General features: G+C 39.1%; 1 protein-coding gene and 1 long non-coding RNA gene across 5 annotated transcripts in view; one reads left to right on the forward strand and one right to left on the reverse strand.

The window, feature by feature from the left end:
- Positions 1-20,788, forward strand: part of Ser (protein serrate) — a 223,794-nt gene that overhangs the window by 188,381 nt on the left and 14,625 nt on the right. For all 4 annotated transcript variants that reach the window (XM_081972144.1, XM_081972145.1, XM_081972146.1 and 1 more), the window contains exon 10: positions 6,925-7,052. In XM_081972144.1, the coding sequence (XP_081828270.1) occupies positions 6,925-7,052 (128 nt within the window). The remainder of the gene's footprint in view (positions 1-6,924; positions 7,053-20,788) is intronic.
- LOC145724112 (uncharacterized) lies at positions 19,201-20,782 on the reverse strand. The gene is made up of 3 exons (XR_014176932.1): positions 20,285-20,782; positions 19,930-20,222; positions 19,201-19,871 (listed from the first exon to the last, which is right to left on the reverse strand). It is a non-coding gene; the product is annotated as an uncharacterized LOC145724112 (long non-coding RNA).

A 20,788-nucleotide genomic window follows, 5' to 3' on the forward strand; every position in this document is an offset into this window, starting at 1 on the left:
GCTTTTAAATGCTACTGACAACTTTTTAAAAAGTGCCAGAGCCTTCTAAAGCGTCTTAAACCTTCCAAGAATTGTTTTAAGTTGTCAGAAGCTTTTAGATTCATTAAGAAAGTACCAGTGGCTTTTGAATGCTACTGACAATCTTCTCAAAAGTGCCAGAGCCTTCTACAAATGTCTTAAATCTTCCAAGAATTGTTTTAAGTTGTCAAAAGCTTCTAGATTTATTAAGAAAGTGCCAGTGGCTTTTAAATGCTGCTGACAACCTTTTGAAAAGTGCCAGAGCCTTCTACAAATGTCTTAAACCTTCCAAGAATTGTTTTAAGTTGTCAAAAGCTTCTAGATTAATTAAGAAAGTGTCTGTGGCTTTTAAATGCTGCTGACAACTTTTTAAAAAGTGCCAGAGCCTTCTAAAGCGTCTTAAACCTTCCAAGAATTGTTTTAAGTTGTCAGAAGCTTTTAGATTCATTAAGAAAGTACCAGTGGCTTTTGAATGCTACTGACAATCTTCTCAAAAGTGCCAGAGCCTTCTACAAATGTCTTAAATCTTCCAAGAATTGTTTTAAGTTGTCAAAAGCTTCTAGATTTATTAAGAAAGTGGCAGTGACTTTTAAATGCTACTGACAACCTTTTAAAAAGTACCAGAGCCTTCTACAAGTGTCTTAAACCTTCCAAGAATTGTTTTAAGTTGTCAGAAGCTATTAGATTCATTAAGAAAGTGCCAGTGGCTTTTAAATGCTGCTGACAACCTTTTAAAAAGTGCCAGAGCCTTCTACAAGTTTCTTAAACCTTCCAAGAATTGTTTTAAGTTGTCAAAAGCTTCTAGATTTATTAAGAAAGTGGCAGTGACTTTTAAATGCTACTGACAACCTTTTAAAAAGTACCAGAGCCTTCTACAAGTGTCTTAAACCTTCCAAGAATTGTTTTAAGTTGTCAGAAGCTATTAGATTCATTAAGAAAGTGCCAGTGGCTTTTAAATGCTGCTGACAACCTTTTAAAAAGTGCCAGAGCCTTCTACAAGTTTCTTAAACCTTCCAAGAATTGTTTTAAGTTGTCAAAAGCTTCTAGATTTATTAAGAAAGTGGCAGTGACTTTTAAATGCTACTGACAACCTTTTAAAAAGTACCAGAGCCTTCTACAAGTGTCTTAAACCTTCCAAGAATTGTTTTAAGTTGTCAGAAGCTATTAGATTCATTAAGAAAGTGCCAGTGGCTTTTAAATGCTGCTGACAACCTTTTAAAAAGTGCCAGAGCCTTCTACAAGTTTCTTAAACCTTCCAAGAATTGTTTTAAGTTGTCAAAAGCTTCTAGATTTATTAAGAAAGTGGCAGTGACTTTTAAATGCTACTGACAACCTTTTAAAAAGTACCAGAGCCTTCTACAAGTTTCTTAAACCTTCCAAGAATTGTTTAAAGTTGTCAGAAGCTTCTAGATTCATTAAGAAAGTGCCAGTGACTTTTAAATGCTACTGACAACTTTTTAAAAAGTGCCAGAGCCTTCTAAAGCGTCTTAAACCTTCCAAGAATTGTTTTAAGTTGTCAGAAGCTTTTAGATTCATTAAGAAAGTACCAGTGGCTTTTAAATGCTGCTGACAACCTTTTAAAAAGTGCCAGAGCCTTCTACAAGTGTCTTAAACCTTCCAAGAATTGTTTTAAGTGGTCAGAAGCTGTTAGATTCATTAAGAAAGTGCCAGTGGCTTTTAAATGCTGCTGACAACTTTTTAAAAAGTGCCAGAGCCTTTTACAAGTTTCTTAAACCTTCCAAGAATTGTTTTAAGTTGTCAGAAGCTGTTAGATTCATTAAGAAAGTACTAGTGGCTTTTGAATGCTACTGACAATCTTCTCAAAAGTGCCAGAGCCTTCTACAAATGTCTTAAATCTTCCAAGAATTGTTTTAAGTTGTCAAAAGCTTCTAGATTTATTAAGAAAGTGGCAGTGACTTTTAAATGCTACTGACAACCTTTTAAAAAGTACCAGAGCCTTCTACAAGTGTCTTAAACCTTCCAAGAATTGTTTTAAGTTGTCAGAAGCTATTAGATTCATTAAGAAAGTGCCAGTGGCTTTTAAATGCTGCTGACAACCTTTTAAAAAGTGCCAGAGCCTTCTACAAGTTTCTTAAACCTTCCAAGAATTGTTTTAAGTTGTCAAAAGCTTCTAGATTTATTAAGAAAGTGGCAGTGACTTTTAAATGCTACTGACAACCTTTTAAAAAGTACCAGAGCCTTCTACAAGTGTCTTAAACCTTCCAAGAATTGTTTTAAGTTGTCAGAAGCTATTAGATTCATTAAGAAAGTGCCAGTGGCTTTTAAATGCTGCTGACAACCTTTTAAAAAGTGCCAGAGCCTTCTACAAGTTTCTTAAACCTTCCAAGAATTGTTTTAAGTTGTCAAAAGCTTCTAGATTTATTAAGAAAGTGGCAGTGACTTTTAAATGCTACTGACAACCTTTTAAAAAGTACCAGAGCCTTCTACAAGTGTCTTAAACCTTCCAAGAATTGTTTTAAGTTGTCAGAAGCTATTAGATTCATTAAGAAAGTGCCAGTGGCTTTTAAATGCTGCTGACAACCTTTTAAAAAGTGCCAGAGCCTTCTACAAGTTTCTTAAACCTTCCAAGAATTGTTTTAAGTTGTCAAAAGCTTCTAGATTTATTAAGAAAGTGGCAGTGACTTTTAAATGCTACTGACAACCTTTTAAAAAGTACCAGAGCCTTCTACAAGTTTCTTAAACCTTCCAAGAATTGTTTAAAGTTGTCAGAAGCTTCTAGATTCATTAAGAAAGTGCCAGTGACTTTTAAATGCTACTGACAACTTTTTAAAAAGTGCCAGAGCCTTCTAAAGCGTCTTAAACCTTCCAAGAATTGTTTTAAGTTGTCAGAAGCTTTTAGATTCATTAAGAAAGTACCAGTGGCTTTTAAATGCTGCTGACAACCTTTTAAAAAGTGCCAGAGCCTTCTACAAGTGTCTTAAACCTTCCAAGAATTGTTTTAAGTGGTCAGAAGCTGTTAGATTCATTAAGAAAGTGCCAGTGGCTTTTAAATGCTGCTGACAACTTTTTAAAAAGTGCCAGAGCCTTTTACAAGTTTCTTAAACCTTCCAAGAATTGTTTTAAGTTGTCAGAAGCTGTTAGATTCATTAAGAAAGTACTAGTGGCTTTTGAATGCTACTGACAATCTTCTCAAAAGTGCCAGAGCCTTCTACAAATGCCTTAAATCTTCCAAGAATTGTTTTAAGTTGTCAAAAGCTTCTAGATTTATTAAGAAAGTGCCAGTGGCTTTTAAATGCTACTGACAACCTTTTAAAAAGTGCCAGACGTTTTTACAAGTTTCTTAAACCTTCCAAGAATTGTTTTAAGTTGTCAAAAGCTTCTAGATTTATTAAGAAAGTGCCAGTGGCTTTTAAATGCTACTGACAACCTTTTAAAAAGTGCCAGTGGCTTTTAATGCTGCTGACAACCTTTTAAAAAGTGCCAGAGCGTTCTGCAAGTGGTCTAAACCTTGTATTGGTTAAAATTGCTACAGGCTCCTAAATATGACTAAAAAATTTCTTAAAATTGCCAGAAGCCTCTGTAAATGCTCTACACTTTCTAAGAATTGTTTGAAACCACTGAACAAACCATATTTGAAATCCTTGGGAGTATTACCAAATAGGATAATATACTGGGTGCTCTATTTAAATTCAATCTTGACAAATTTAGTTTTTTTTTAGCTTTTTTTATGTATCGCTGCCTTTTTAGAAATACACTTTGGTCTCAACTCTCTATTATTTAATTTGTGTTGCCCAGCCAAAATATTTACTGTCGCCCAGATCAGTTTTTTCTATAAGAGAGTCACCCAAATGACCTTTTGGAAAAAAAATTGTAGCAAGAGCTTGAACAAGTAGTCCAGATAATTAGTCACTTTGAGAGTGTCCTCCAAATGAATAAAATTTTGTGCAGAAACTCAACTTGTTCAGTCAATTTTAAAGGCTGTCAAAATATTGGTACTATACAGGGTGTTCCGCAAATACGTTGTACAGAGTGTTCCGCTAACTCACACGCGACTGTTCTTCGCAACTATTCAGCGTGTAGGACTTTGAGAAGAAAATCTTCGTGATAAGAGAGATAATAATTTGTTAGTTGTAGTAGTTAAATGAGAGCAAAGTAGCTATTGGACAAAGTGTTTGATTAACTTTATAATACGTACAAGTCACTGTTTATACAACTTTTTACACAACACAAAAAATTGGAATATTGAAACTGTGTGTAAGCAGTATATTGACGACAACTGAAAAAAACGATGGGTGATGATTATGTCCGCTATTTATGAGATATTTTGATCTAAAGCAAGCTCGAGACCGATAATAAACGAGCGTTTAAAAAGACGCGGTACATGCGAAATAAGATTTGCGATGCACGATTTCACTAAATTAAACGGTAATTACGGACACTCCCTTGGACTACCACACATCTTTCATTCTCTATGCACAACCACTGCCGTTTAATAATCGTCATACTCTCACGAAATCTGGTCTACCTTAACGGTTTTTCATGAAACTCAAGATCGATCCGTATTATTAACTTTCATACCACCGATCTCGGTTGGTATTCAATGAAGTAATTTATTGCGTGCTTATTCTTGTATCTTTTTTGTTTTCTCATAACTACAAAGTAAAGGAAAACAGGGAGTAGAGTGGTCAATCTGTAATGATTTACAGGAAAAATAAGGAACACAAACATATCAACTATTGGCAAATTGCAATTACTACAACGGTTCTAGAATAAAAGTAAAATAATAATATTTTCAAAGTTTAAACCTTGGAAAAGTAAAATTCAGTGTGACAGTGATCTGTTGAAATTTGAGCACCCTGTAACTTGATTATTTTTGTGAGTTCAGGGAGGTTGAACCACTTAAATTAACCGTCTTGAGCTCCTCTTTCCAGTGGTGTAAAGCAAAAAATTCTTAATCTTAAAAATTGCCTACAGGGTGGCCAAAAAATCTGAATCACTATAATTTTTATGCACTCCCTGTATAGTAGCAGCACTGACGGAGAGTAAAACTTCCAAGGATGAGTTTAGCAGTTTACACACATACTTTACGAACATTTTTGCTCTCTCTCACTCAAATTTTTCCTAACTTTTACCGTTTCTGCGTTATTTAGTCAAAACCACCATCATTTCTTGCACACCCTGTATACTGGAAGCAAAAACGGCCCTACAAACTTAGGGTGTTGGATTAAGGAGTTGTTTAGGATCATTTTTGGTCTCTTGTTTCTAATTTTTTTCTAACTTTTACCGTTGATGACCGTTGAAATCAGTTGAAGTTGTGGTCTGAAATTTGAACACGATTTAAAGGACAAAATCACCTGTAAAACCCTTTTGGAGTAAGAAAAGTATTGTTTTAAGCACATTTTTCGTATCCTCATTAAATTTCCTATCCGGTAACCTGGAAAAACACTACAAAATTTGGTACAGTCAGGGTGAAAAACAGTGCCAAAGTCACCTCTTGTCTTCTTATCACTGTCAACCCACTCCCACATTTGTCCCATTGACTATTCTTTTTTGACTAATTTTTTGCGGATTTTTTGATATTTGCCCACACCAATGTAATCAAACTGTGAACACAAAACCTTGTATTTATTATTAATATACAGGTGTGATAAAACTAGAATAGAAAAACCCTATTGACATTAAGTTAAGCAATTAAAAAAAATTGATCCAAATCATTAGGTTATATTTCTGGCGCCATTTTTTCTTGTTAGGTTAGGTTATAGTGTTTTTCGTTCGGTTAGTTACTTAGTTGTAAGTTTTGGCGCCAAAAAAGTGTGAATTACATTTTTGACACCATTTTTACCGAAATGAACATTAGGAGCATTATACTGGTAGCACTAGAAAACTTCCTTATATTGCCCCACTGCCTGCAGCTGCACCAGATGAAGCTTCAGACTGAGGACCTCCTGAAGTTTTACTTGGGTAACTTGCTTGTTGAACACGTCGACCAGATTGGCTAGAGTAACCTTGTGAGCTTTCACCAGCTTGACCTGGGTAACTTCCACTAGATCCTGGTTGTGTTCCTGAGCTTTTGCTGGCATATCCAGACTGCTGAGGTGTTGATCCACCATGCAGGTTTGGCACCACCATTTCCTCCACATGAACCACCAAATCCTGAACATTCACTAGATTGACTTGGATAATTTTGCAGAGAGTGGAGCCTGATTTGAATAACCTGCTTTTTGGGCAAAACCACACCAGGTTGACCAAGGTATCTCTGAGAACTTTCGGTGGCTTGATCACTAGCATCTTCACTAGCCTGCCCTGAAATACCAGGCCACTTGAAGGTGGTGAACTAGAATAACCAGGTTGTTGAAAATCGGGTCTCCTTGGTTTGATCCCTCGGCGCATGATCATCCACCGACTAGCCTAAAGGCTGTGGATCTGGGCTGCCATTCAACTAGTCCTGAAGATTTGCCAGGTCCATGAGTACTAGAAGGTGCATTTCATCCACAAAACCGCCAAATCCTGAACATTCACTAGACTGGCTTCCTGAAGAAGCTCCCGCTGAATAATCTGGTTGTTGAGGTCTTAAAGGAGCTCCACCAGCTTGGCCTGGATAACTTAACTTCCCGAAGAGCCTGAAGGCTGTGAAGCCGAATAGCCAGGTGGTTGAGATTGTGACCCACTTGGTCCTGAAGGTATAGCAGGCCCATAAGTAGTGGAAGGGACACTTATTCCACGTGAACCACCACCGTGGCGTCATTTTTTCTGTGATTATAAAATAAATCGTCTCCAAAAAACACACTTTGTATAGTAAAGCAATCGTTTCGTTTGTGTACAAAATTCTATTTAATTCTATTTTAAGTGAATGGTAGATAATTCCTAGAACTTTAACGTAACCATAGAAGTATAATTATTATATCTCTCTTTACGTAAAGTATGAAAAATATTTCTTTATTACAGGAAGACACTGTCACACCGATATAGATGAATGCGCGTCCAATCCGTGCAAAAATGGTGGAGAATGCGTGGACCAAGTCAACGGCTACAGATGTATTTGCCCCGTCGGTATTACCGGTCATAATTGCGAGGTAAGCTTGAATATCCCAGATATTTTAGTAATAATAACCGGTACCCAGTTTCCTGTAAATGAATTACATATAGAGCGAGGTTCAAAGTTCGTACCGTGTTAAGCATTCGTTTTAAAAGTGTAGTCGTGTTGAGCAGATTTGAATTTAACTGATTGTTCTAACTCGTTTGCTAATTCTAACAATGTTCGAAAATCCGGAAATGTCTCGCAACAAGAAAGGAGCTCGCACGCATACATGCTCCCGGCCAATCGTCGTGACCGCGATATCGATAAGTAAAACGCAACGAAATCGTATTAGGTCATTTTAAATTCAAATCAAAAATCCTTTTCCCCCGACTGTAAATTCACTCTAGTGAACATACCATAACGAGACTTGTGAAGAAATAGTGAAGGAAGAATATTTATACCAATTCAGGTTTTTTTGTTGATACTGAAAGCATCAAAATTTGTTGATTGCTGGAAGAAGAGGTATAGATGGTATGATAATAATTTTTGGTTTTTTTCACTGGAAAATCTGGAAAATATTCTTTGGCAGGGAATGCGGCCTCAGATAGATGGGTCAAGTTACTGCTTTTTAGCCTTCCATCGCTGATAGGTCTGGAAGAGGAAGTCGCCGCAAGTCCGGGCATTTTCCCTTTCGGGAAGTCCCAGAGTTGCATCGGCGTCCTCTGTCCTGGGAGAAGGATGCCCCCGCTGACGGAGGGGCTCATCTGGCGCTCTTCTTGTCCTCCATTTCTTCTTTCTTCGTCAGCTCGCCCACCTCTGGTGGTCCTGGCAAACTATAGGATGTCCAAACAGCCGGCTGATGTTTTCGCATCCTAGAGTTTTGGGGAGTTAGGGTCTGATGGTTTGGTTGGAAAGTGCCAGGAGTGCAGCCAGAGCCCAGTTAGCACGGGGATAACTGAGGAAAGGTTCAGGATAAAATTCTCGTCACCCGGGGGGGAAGGTCTGGGGGAACATTGTAGTCCTCTTCTTGGCTGGTTGGTCCTGAATTGTCGTCTATCTGAAACAGAAAGAAAAACTTATTAATAATTACCCGTTTTCCACAGCTTGGATCACCATCAAGTGCCAGCTTCGATGTCCTGCTTGTCATGGGGTACAAATTTAAAAAACTAAAGATTCTTTAATTTGAAAAGAATCTTAAAGTAACTTTTTTCAAATAGTTCCTGGGATTGTCAAAGAGTAAACCAATTTTTTATTAGGCAAATAATTCTCGTTTTCAATTTTTGTGCTTCAGCTTTGACAGTTTTGTAAAATTTTTACTCAATTTCTGTGATGAGCAGAAAAAATAGAGTAGATTTCACATGGGATTGGCATCATTTGCACTATGATTAAGTTTGAAACCTTCATTCAGAATTATAAACCAAATCATGTAATTTCTGTGTGTAATTCTTCTTTATCCAAAAGTAAACTGTACAACTCTGGAAGGAATTTACCTACAAAATTATTGGAATAAATTGTTTTTTTTTTGGTGTTGCCCGAACGTCGTGGGCTACTCCCCGGTCAAAATTCAGGTCAGGCATAATCAAGAACTAATGAATAAAGAAGTAGCCCGATCACGAATTTGTAATGATGAAAGCAATCGAAAAAAAGGCATCGAACAAAAACATGATGTATCTCTTTTCTAATTAAGCCATTTAGTTACGTTTCGTTCGAGGTTTGTATAGTTGTTATACGAACTTTTATGGGCGCGTTAATTGCGTTTTTCAGTTTGCAATATACAGTCGGTTTCAGTTACTAGTCATAGAAGATTATCATTGATTACCCATTGTAAGTAATTTTTTAGTTATAATTAGAAAACTCCTTCAGAGATGAAAACTGTTTCAGTTCTGGAAATTTTTTAAAGCTTTCAAACTGCTTTAGAAGCATACAGAAGATTTTAGACTGTTTTGAACTACTTGAGGAGCATTTGGAAGGTTTTTGGGCTGTTTGAAGAGAATATTGAAGGTTCTGGAATGCTTTAGAGGCATTTGGAAAGTCCTACGCGGTTCTAGAATTTTTTTGAAGCTTATAGAGTGTTTTGATACCTTCTGGGAGCTTCTAGACTAGATGAAAAGCTTCCTAAAGCTTTTAGACTGTTTTGGAAGGCTTTAGACTGCTGGAGAAGCATTTTGGAGTATCTGTAGTGTTTTAAAACCTCTTTAGACTACTTTAGGAGCATTTGGATAGTTTAAAGAGCCTTGAAGGTTCTGCACTGCCTTTAAGGCATTTGAAACCTTGTAGACGGTTTTAGAAGATGTTGAACTGCTCTAGAAGCATAAGAAAGCTTTTAGACTGTCTTGAAATCTTTTGAGAGCTTCTAGATAAATTGAAAAGCATTTGAAGCTTCTAGGCTGCTTTGTAAGCTTTTGTAAGGCATTTTAGAGCTTCTATAGTGGTTTGGAATGTTTTTACATTTCATTGTTTTTGAATTTCCAAATTTTTTGATCAATTTAAATTTGTAAATTAATACTTATACATTTTACAACATATTTTTGTCATTCAGAAGCCTTCAATATCTCTAGTAAAAGTCATTATTACCACTTAGGGCGGCCCCTCCTGTCCTAGGAGGATGACAAAGGAGCTCTTCTGGCGCTCTTCTTGTACTCCTTCTTTCTTTGTCAACTCGTTCATCTGGCGGTCTTGGCAAACTTTAAGATGACCAAACAGTTCAATCTTCTGGGGAAGGTCTGGCGAGTGGGGATGATTTTTCCCCTATTGAGTGCAGTAAAACTCACAGGCTATGCCAGGACTGATAATGATGCGAAACAACACACAGAGGAAGCTTTCACGAACCAAGAACCGGTTTTGCTGAAGCAGAGTGCTACGAAGAGCACTCCGGCTCAGGGCTGAGAACGCGAGGGATGGTCCATTCCAAGAAATTCTGCGTTTGTCTAAGACTAGGACTGATAATTAGACTCAGTAGACAACACTTAAATGCTATGACAACACTGTATACTGGTCACAACCGCCTAAGGACTCACATCACCAAACCTGCTATGCTACTATGCGGCTTTTGCTAGATCCCGTTTTTGGACAGAAAGCACTCCGGGCTGAACAAGATCTTGCCGAGAAAGATCATCCGGTTCCTGGAAGGGCTGGATATTCTGAGTGATCTATGATACAAGAGATTATTATGTGTGAGCCAGAATAGACCGACGGTCGCAGTAGAGGGCAGAAATTGTTCACTGACTTAGTTAGTCCTGAATTGTCATCCATCTGTAATAGAAATTACCCATTGTCTTGTAGATGATATAGGGAACCCCTTCCATTGTGGTGGTGAACTTCTAGTCTCGCTGGATATCCACGTTTCTGACATGGCGCAAAATGTTTTCCCTCCTACCTCTAAAGTGCCAATTTCGATGTCCTTTTTGTCATGGGGTACAATTTGGCTCTGGTGGATCTGGCGTATTCTATGTTATTTTTCCACGTTAGTTTTGTTTCTATATTGACCTCAAGGTACGATATCTTGTTGCGCCAAACGATGTCCATGTCTTTTAATCTGGTGTTGCATTCTTTCTTCATCTTCGGTCTTCTTCTCAAGTAAATGGTTTGAGTTTTCTGCTCGTTTAGCTTGATCTTCCACTTACTTACTCCTGAAGGGATAGTCGTCGACTGCCAAAATTAGAGTGTCGTCCGCATAGAGTGCTACGCTAAACGATGTTGCATAAGTCATGTCTGTCATCCAGTTGATATACTGGAATGAAGGTTTTGTTCTTTGGTCATCAAGCTGTAATACGGCTTGGTCTGACCGGTTGGTCAGAGGATTGGAATTAATTTAAAAAAAACACAAAACATCATTTTTAACCAATAATATGTGTTAACCGAATGATGTGGCAGCTATTTCTAGATTTGGAGACGCCATTTTTACATTCTAACTCATATACAACAACTAAACTAAATCATTGAAATCTGAAGCAAGAGTTATGTATAAGTATATGAGAAATTTGTAAAATTGATGGCAGAAAACTGTATAGAAGACGTTAACAAAACTCTTCTGGGCCTGATTATTTAAAGCAGGGAAAGTAATTCTCAAGAGAAGTGAGGATAGAATGTGACAGAAGAAGCTGATAATGGCGGATTCCTGTCACATTCTACAGGTCTTTCTCTTGATAATTCTCTTTCCTCGTTTCAAGAATACACACCCTGGAGTACTTTAGTGATCTCGCAGAAACATTGTTCCTGAATTCCATATTGCTTGTTGCTTGATGCTGACAACAAAAACTAGTGAATCTGTTAATTACTTACCCAGAAGAGGAGTGTTTTGAGATCAAAACTGTGTGTTTCTACTATTGTTCTCAAACACGAAATGTACAGTTTGTGAAGGAAATTTCATTGATTCACGACTCACAAGGATATTCACAAGTTTATCCACGTTTTGGACGATCCATCGAAGATAATTGACCCAATTAGGCAGGCAATAAAAAATCGCTTTGTCAGTCAAAAGCAAAGACGCAAGTAGCGGCTACCATACACATTTGTTTTGTTGGTGCTTTCATGTTTCGTGCTCAATTACCTGGTTAAATGTCGCCATGGGCAGTCGGCCGCTTGCTAAGCTATATGCATTAGCGGCTCAAGTCGTTTCGACTCACGTAATCGTTGCTTGTTATTCACTTCTTCATAATTTGCAATTTTATAGCTTCACCAAAATTTCCACTAAAAATTGAGTTACCATTTAAAACACTTAAACCACATCTAATTTATAGCTCTATAATATAGTTAGCACCTTGAGTAATTAACTAAACACCGTTCTACCTGTGATTAATATCAAAATGATCGAAACTAATTTTAATCTTAATAGCGACAATTTCTGTTACATCGACCTAGATAAAAGTATCTACTAAACGACCGGTAATTTCAACACAACAAGTTTGAAAGATACAACCGTTTAGCCACGTCGGACGTTTATGGTTGTATCACATTCACTTACGTATATGGTCGAATTAATCACAGATTTTTTCAAAAGATTTGAATTTATATATCTAGTCCTAATATGCTAATTCGAGACTGAAGTGGAGAAAATCGAGTGTGAACAATAAATCTTCGTAAACTGGATTTGAACGTAAATCGGTAGTTAATGTAGGATTTAGGCCTACTTTTTCCAAAACTTGAATACTAATGAAACCATTATTTCATTTTGGTTGATCAACTTACTTGAAATGGGTTAATACTTTTAGAAACAATCATTAGCAGTAACATTTAGTAATTCAAAACCTTCAAAAAGGAGAATGTATACTTAAGATGCTCTCCAGTAGAGCAATAAGTCTCAATGTAGAAGACATATCACAGTAAGAGGACTGGTCATGAAGATAGTTCTGGATACCCTAATTAATCACCTCAACAATAATGGATTCTACACAATTGCATACGCAGATGACATAGTTATCTTGCAGACCGGTAAATTTGTAAACACACTGTGCGATAAAGCGCAGAATGGGCTCAAATTAATAGAAACATGGTGTAAGGAACACTCACTGTCGAGCCACACCAGGAAAAGAAGTTTATCGGGCTTAAAACCTCTCGAAATCTTCAAAGGCAAACTAAACTTCTCTGAAGAGGTGAAATACCTTAGTATTACCCTCGACAGGAAGTTAACCTGGAACTCTCACCTACAAAGCAGAGCAAAAAGAGCATATGTGGCTTATGAGCAGTGTCGGAGGACAGTGGAACGTACATGGGGTCGCTGCCTCTGCTGCAGGCAGCCAGTGATCTAATTGATCCCAGATTTGTGTTGCAGAACTGAGAGTCAGATGCTGCAAATGCAATAAGTATTTACACAGACGGCTCAAAAACCAAAGAAGGCTCAGCATGTGGAGTTTACTCTAAATCACTAAGCCTAAGGATTAAGTGGGGAACGGGAAAAAATACCAGCGTGGTTTGCCAGAAAAGGTATTTCTGGCAAAAACATAATAATCTGCACGGACAGTAGACAAGCCCTATTAGCCTTGAGGAGACAGACAGACTTTTAGAGTGCCACCAAGACTTAGCTAACGCCTCGATAGATAACAATATTATCCTGAGATGGGTTAAAGGGCACGATAGGAGCAAAGGTAATCGCATTGCCGACTCTTTAGCCAGGGAAGCGGCTGGACTACAAATTTTAGGACCCAGTGACACCTACGATAACTTCGACAATTGCGGAACTAACCAAACGCTACACCCATGCTCAATCCCTAAAGAGATGGGATGGAATCAAAGAATGCAGTCTTGCCAAGATCACCCTGGGTGACCCTGGGAAGCTGGCGCCGAAGAAATATTTGGCGAAGACCAGGAAAAACAGTAGGATTTCTGTCAACTAAGAAAACACCTCCATACTATGGGGCCAGTGGACACACCTCTATGCAGGATGTGTGAACAGGAAGATGAAACTGTCGGGCATTTCTTATGCGCGTGTCCGGAGTTATCGTCAATAAGAGAGTGTGTTCGGTGAGTCTTGGCCGACATAAATGAGATGACCCCTAGTGACCTGTCCACCTTCCTGGGAAAGACATGATGGACGGTGACCTCGGAGGACAAGAGGAAAATATGATATTTTTTAAAAAATTCAAAACGTTGTTGTAGTACATAAATCAACAGATCACCAATTACTTAAGCTGGGTTATATACAGCGCACAATGCATAACTTAATGCATAACATTGCACAAGAAATCACGTGTTTCTTTTTGGTGTTTATACAGTCGCACAACATATAATTTTTAACCAATGAAAAGAGTTTATGACAACACGTGATAAATGTCATTGCAGTGTGAAATGTTATTTTTCTGTCACTTGCCATTTGTCAATCATGTCAAGCACAGATAAGAGACAAGGACGATAAGGCAAAAAAGGTGTGCTTACTGTTGTAAAGTTGGAAAGGGGGAAAAAAACCATTTTTAATAACAACAATATTGTACCGTCGTACTCCTTAATGACACACTTCTTGTACAACACTGTATATTGTTTACAAACAATAAACTGACATTGACACTTAACCTCGCTATCTGACAACTTCAACTTCACTACAACCATCAATTCAACAACTAACTAACCAGGCCTGGTTCAGCTGCTTATATAGGCTTCCATGGTTTCTAGAAAATTCCCAAATATTCATGAAATTGACTTTCTCTCTCACACTCATTAAGCTATAACATAAATCTCTCTCTATATAAGCAACGGAGCCAGGATTTTCTAGAACACAGACAAAAGAATGTAGAACGTAAACAAAGCAACGTAACATACAGGGGTAACAACAAATAACTAAAGAAATCCTAACTAATAATCAAAAGTTCGCTTTGCAACACTGCCCCCCTCCTAGAGTTGATCGTCCCGATCATCAACTTCACCAGCTTTGGGTGGTCGGTAAGGTGCAAGTCGATCCAGGTGAACTATTTTCATTTTCGCCCGATGTCCTCGCTGTATTCTGTAGACGACGTCGTTCAGACGCTTTATAACGTCGTAGGGTCCCTCCCATGACCTCTGTAGCTTCGGCGACTTTCCTTTCTTTCGAGCAGGATTGTATAACCAGACCTGATCACCGGCTTGGAATCCGCTGCTGTTGGCCCTTTTGTCATATCTTGTCTTTAGTCGGTCGCTTGCAAATTTCAACTTCTGCCGGACTTCCTCATGGATCACGTGCAAGCGTTGCGCCAATTTTTCTGAATAGCTATCACAAGACGCTGGGGGTTCTTCCGGTCGTCCAAAAAGAAGATCCATTGGCAAACGAAGCTCCCTTCCGAAGACAACACTAGCTGGTGTTTTGCCAGTGGAATCATGTACTGCCGATCGATAAGCCATCAGGAACAACGGAATGTGCTGATCCCAATCTGTCTGATTGTTATCGACGACTGTCCTTAGGTAGTTGTCTAGTGTCCGGTTGAAACGTTCCACCATTCCGTCTGACTGTGGGTGTAATGGAGTAGTTCTGGTTTTCTTAATTCCCAATCGGTTACAAACTTCCGTGAATACTGCCGATTCGAAATTACGCCCTTGATCCGAATGCAGCTCCCTCGGTACTCCAAATCTGCAGAAGAAGTTGTCAACCAGAACTTCTGCTACAGTAGCGGCTTCCTGGTTTGGTATTGCGTACACTTCTGGCCATTTACTGAAGTAGTCCATTGCGACCAAGACATAGCGATTTCCGGAATTAGTTTTGGGAAAAGGTCCAGCTATATCAACGGCAATCCTCTCAAACGGAGCTCCGACATTATACTGCTTCATACATCCTCGGCTCCGAGTTTTGGGACCCTTGCTACTGAAACAGTCTGCGCAACGCCGACACCAATCTTCTACATCTGAGCGGCTTTGTAGCCAATAGAACCTTTCCCTAACTTTATTTAACGTTTTGTTGATGCCAAAGTGCCCTCCACCAATTCCATTATGGGCTTCTTTCAGTACGTCACTAACTCGGTTTCTTGGCAGAACTACCTGTAGTCGTTCTTCTTTCCCATCCGGACTTTCCCATTTTCTTTTTAGTAAATCTCCATCAATAATAAGGGACTCCCATAATGCCCAATATCCCTTTAATGTTGGAGACTTAGCGGAAATCTCCTCCCAATTTGGTCTTTCTCCACGCTCTCTCCAGTTAATTATCTGTCCTAAATCGGGGTCTTCTCGTTGATCGGCAGCCAAGTTTTCCCGATCCCATGCGATGTCATTTTTCAGAGCGATCCTTCGACAAGGCTTTCCAAATTCAGCTATCTCCAGGCGTTTACAGTGATTGCAACCTTCCACACAAGGTCTTCGTGACACTGCGTCCGCGTTTCCGTGCAAACGTCCCTTTCTGTGTTCAATCTGGAAGTCATATTCTTGAAGTCTTTGCAACCATCGAGCTATTTGTCCTTCTGGATTTTTGAATTGAAATAGCCATTTCAGAGAGGCATGGTCCGTCCTTAGTCTGAATCGTTGTCCGTACAGGTATTTGTGAAACTGCTCGACTGTTTTCACTACGGCTAACAGCTCCTTCCTGGTTACGCAATAATTTCTCTCTGGCTTTGATAGTGATTTGCTGAAATAGGCGATCACTCGTTCTTCACCATCTTGGATTTGAGATAAAACTCCGCCTAAACCAATATTACTAGCATCTGCGTCCACAATAAACTCTTCCCCAGGTCGTGGAAAAGCCAAAACTGGTGGAGAACAAAGGGTTACTTTCAGTTCTTCCATGGCTTCCTGACATGTTGTAGTCCATTCGAAGGGCTGGTTATTCTCCGTCAATTTGTGTAGGGGTCTGGCTATATCAGCAAATCCACGAACAAACCTTCTGTAATAGGAACACAATCCCAGAAAACTTCTTAATTCATGCTTGTCTTTCGGAACAGGCCAATTTTTTACAGCTTCAGTTTTCTTCGGGTCGGTTTTTACTCCTTTTGACGATATAACGTGTCCCAAGTATTCGACTTCTTCTTGGAAAAAGCTGCATTTCTTCGGATTTAATTTCAGGTTTGCCCCTCTGAACTTCTTGAAGATTTCTTCAACGTTTTGCAGGTGTTCTTCAAATGTTTTGCCCATAATAATGATGTCGTCTAAATAAACAAGACAGGTTTTCCAAGTCAATCCTCGTAGAATAGTTTCCATTAATCTTTCGAAGGTTGCCGGAGCATTGCAAAGTCCAAAAGGCATGACGTTAAAATGCCACAAGCCATTTCCAGTTGAGAAGGCAGTTTTCTCTTTGTCCCGTCGATCCATCTCCACTTGCCAGTATCCGCTTTTTAGATCCAAGGTGGAAAACCACTTTGCGTTAGCCAGAGTGTCTATGGTGTCATCTATTCTGGGCAAGGGATAACTGTCTTTCTTAGTAACTTCATTTAGTCTTCTATAGTCCACGCAGAATCTTGTCGACCCATCTTTCTTAGTAACAAGTACCACAGGAGAACTCCAAGGGCTGGTGGATGGCTCAATGACGCCGCGATCCGCCATGTCCTGTATAAGATTTTCCACCTCTGCCTGCTTAGCCAATGGGAGCCGTCTGGGTCTTTGTTTAATGGGCAAATAATCCCCTGTTTCAATTTTATGCCTCACTAAATGAGTTCTTCCCAAATCCGTTTCATTTAAGGCAAACACGTCCTTGTAGTCGTGAAGCAAACGGCCAAAAGTCTGTTTTTCTTGATCAGTCAAAATTGAGCTCGTCTTTTTCATTAAGTGCACCAAACACTCAGGAAGGTCACTGTCGGGGTTTGGTTTTGTTTCGTGCGACTCCTTAGTCACCATAAGTACTGGTTCGGATTTGGCTATTATATCGCCTTTTTTTTTAATCTTTGACCACATTCTTTCAAATTGGCGACTTTTACGTATGCTTGGCCGTTTTTCTGCTGGACTAGGGTGCGGGCTACAAGAACTCCCTTCTTTACAGCATCATCTTCCTCTTCATAACTCGGTTCTATCAGCTGAAGTTTGCTCAATTCCGTTTTTCTGTCCAAATTAACTTTTACGATGGTCTCTGATCTTGCAGGTAAGTTGACATCTTCTTGCAACGTGACTTTCCTCACACGCATATCTTGTTCGGGTGTCATCATAACAATCTCGTCTTGTCCAGTCTCGATCAGTCTATTCTCCAAATCCAGCTGGAACTTGTGTTGCTCCATAAGATCTAAGCCCATTAAGACGTCATCAGTTATGTTGGCCACAAAAACGGTATGGTTGAAGACATGTCGCCCAAGCTTCACTTCAGCTTCATGGATTCCCAGAACAGGCATTGACTCACCAGCGGCAGTTTCCAATATAAACTTTGTACCAGTGTCGCTAATCCTGCAGTGTTTCACTATGTCCGGCCTTACGATAGTATGGCAAGAACCGGTATCAACAACCATTTGGCAATCCCGGCCGCAAATCTTACCGGTCACTATTAAGCTGGTGTTTTCGTGCTGAAGACGGGCTACTTTAATTATGGTTGGTGGGGCTTGACAGTGTTGCATAGCCAGCTTTTGCCCCGGAAAACTGGCTACTCTTCGTTTTCCTGGTTCTGCATTCTTCTAGGTTTGCGGCACTGCGATTGAATGTGCCCCTTTTCTCCACAGTTCCAGCATTCCAATGACCGAGTAAACGTGGTGGTTTGAGCGTTTCGGTTGTTCTGACTTCTTCTATTTAACGCTCCCATTAGTTCTTTTCGAAATGCCTCCAGCTGACGACTCAAGTCTGACTGAGTTGTGTGATCTGAATTGGAATATCGGTTTCTCGGTTCCGGTGTAAGGCTTCTGACTTGACGCACTCGAGTATGTCCTCGTGATACTTGCTTGACCACCTCAAACTCCAAAGCGTAGGCAAGAGCATCATGCAATGTTTGGCATCTCGCTAATCGTATTGCTTGCTCTGTGTCACAATCTTTAAGACCTCGTACAAAAGCCCGTACTGCCATTCGCTCTCTAATGTCGTGAGAGGCCGTTGGATAGGCCAGACAAACTAATCGAGCAATGTCGGCTTCATACTGTTGAAGTGTTTCCGTGCTTCTTTGGGTCCTACTAGACAACTGAGCTTCGTATACTTGTTCTAGGTGCTTATTTCCAAATCTCATCTCCAAATGTTGGATTAAGTCGTCGTAGTTTTTGTACTGGCTCTCGTCCAAAGTCTGCAAAACCTCCAGTGCTTCTTCTCGAAGTGACAAAACCAAGGCAGTGGCTTTGTCACTTGATGTCCAATTGTTGGCCTCTGCGGCAGCCTCAAACTGTTTTTTGTAAACCTGCCATGAGGTCTTACCGTCGAAAACTGGGGGCTTAATATTTGAGCAGACACTAGAACTGGCGACTACGGTTGGCTTTGAAGACTTTTCCTGTAGTTTGTCAAATTCCTCTCGCAAGGTCTGAACGGTCTCCTCCATACCGCTTATCCTCTCATTTACCTTTTCTTCCAAAATTTCCATCCTGTTGTCCATTTCTCCTTTTATTTCATTTATTACTCGGTCTAATTTTTCATCTTGTTGTTGAAACTGGTCTTTAATTTGGTCTTGGCTCGCTTTCATTTCTTCGAACTTTTGGTCCTGACTTGCTTTTAACACCTCGAACTGCTCTTGACTTATTTGGCTTGCTTTCATTTCTTCGAACTTTTGATCCTGACTTGCTTTTAACACCTCGAACTGCTCTTGACTTATTTGGCTTGCTTTCATTTCTTCGAACTTTTGGTCTTGGCTCGCTTTCATTTCTTCGAACTTTTGGTCTTGGCTTGCTTGCATTGCTTTAATCATCTCCATAAGTTGTTTCATTCCTTCATCCATTTTGGCGCTTTGTTGTCGTGTACTCACAGGCATTCAACACACCTTCTGCTTTTGTCGGTTTATTCTGTCTTCCTCTGGATCTCTTCTTCGATTCTCCAATCCCACTTCTGACACCAAATGTACCGTCGTACTCCTTAATGACACACTTCTTGTACAACACTGTATATTGTTTACAAACAATAAACTGACATTGACACTTAACCTCGCTATCTGACAACTTCAACTTCACTACAACCATCAATTCAACAACTAACTAACCAGGCCTGGTTCAGCTGCTTATATAGGCTTCCATGGTTTCTAGAAAATTCCCAAATATTCATGAAATTGACTTTCTCTCTCACACTCATTAAGCTATAACATAAATCTCTCTCTATATAAGCAACGGAGCCAGGATTTTCTAGAACACAGACAAAAGAATGTAGAACGTAAACAAAGCAACGTAACATACAGGGGTAACAACAAATAACTAAAGAAATCCTAACTAATAATCAAAAGTTCGCTTTGCAACAATATATTAGAATTCTCCATATTTAGAAAGCCAACACAAACCGACCATGCCATCCCTGATGATTCCAACCACCACTCCCAACACAATATGCCAGCGTTCAGGTGTTATTATTCCATGCTATTTCCTGCATAGAACAACCTTCTGATAAATAACTGAAAAACAGAACTGGCAATACTACACATTTTTATTTGGAATTGAGAATATACTTACTGCAGACTAAGGGCAAGACGTTGTTTTGTGCTAATTGGATTTTTTGTCTTGTCTAGTCGAGCTAATAACTTATGGAACAGTTCTGGAGTCATAGGCGTATATTTGAAAAACTGCTCTGTATCATGTTTTTCTGCAAACTGAACTATTTTTTCAAAAACACTATGTTCATTGCGTTTTCTATTCATAGGTCGCGTTTTAAACCTCCGTATTCTCCTTTTCTTGACATCTAAGCTTAATGCTGTAGCTGCAGCACCCATTAAGAGTAGAAGCCCCAATTGTTGCCAAGGTTCCATCTGCAATTGTTTAATAAATTCTTGATGTAAAGAAAAACTAATTAGCTCTAGATAATTTTTACCACTAAACTCTGTTTTTTCCGTAGACACTTCAACTGTTTTTATTGCACTAAATGACCAAAAAATCACAAATACAAAATCAATAACAAATCACAATTCTTGAACAATCCAAATCCACAATTCATAAGCAAAACAATAACACAATACAATGACGGATGACGGACGGCGGATGTCAAAATATGACATTACAAAATTTTGCGCACGCGTACAGCGGTTTTCGCATTGCATAGAAAGTTAAAAATTATAAACTTTCTATGCGGTATTGTGCAAGTGTTGTGCGCTGTATAAACGACAGTAGGCATTACTGTAAAGTCAACTTTCTATGTTATGCATTAAGTTATGCATTGTGCGATGTATAAACCCAGCATTAATTGATTTAAGGAAAAATTACATTCTGGCAAAATTTGCGTTAATGATGATTTCTAAGTACATGATTTTAAAAATGGACAATGTGGCAACATTGTAAAAGTTGATCGTTAAGAGATGTCTGTGGTTGGCAGTAACGG

The sequence above is a fragment of the Ips typographus genome, linkage group LG2 (genome assembly GCF_016097725.1).
Source record: "Ips typographus isolate SLU linkage group LG2, UJ_Ityp_2.0, whole genome shotgun sequence".
Taxonomy (NCBI): Eukaryota; Metazoa; Arthropoda; class Insecta; order Coleoptera; family Curculionidae; genus Ips; species Ips typographus.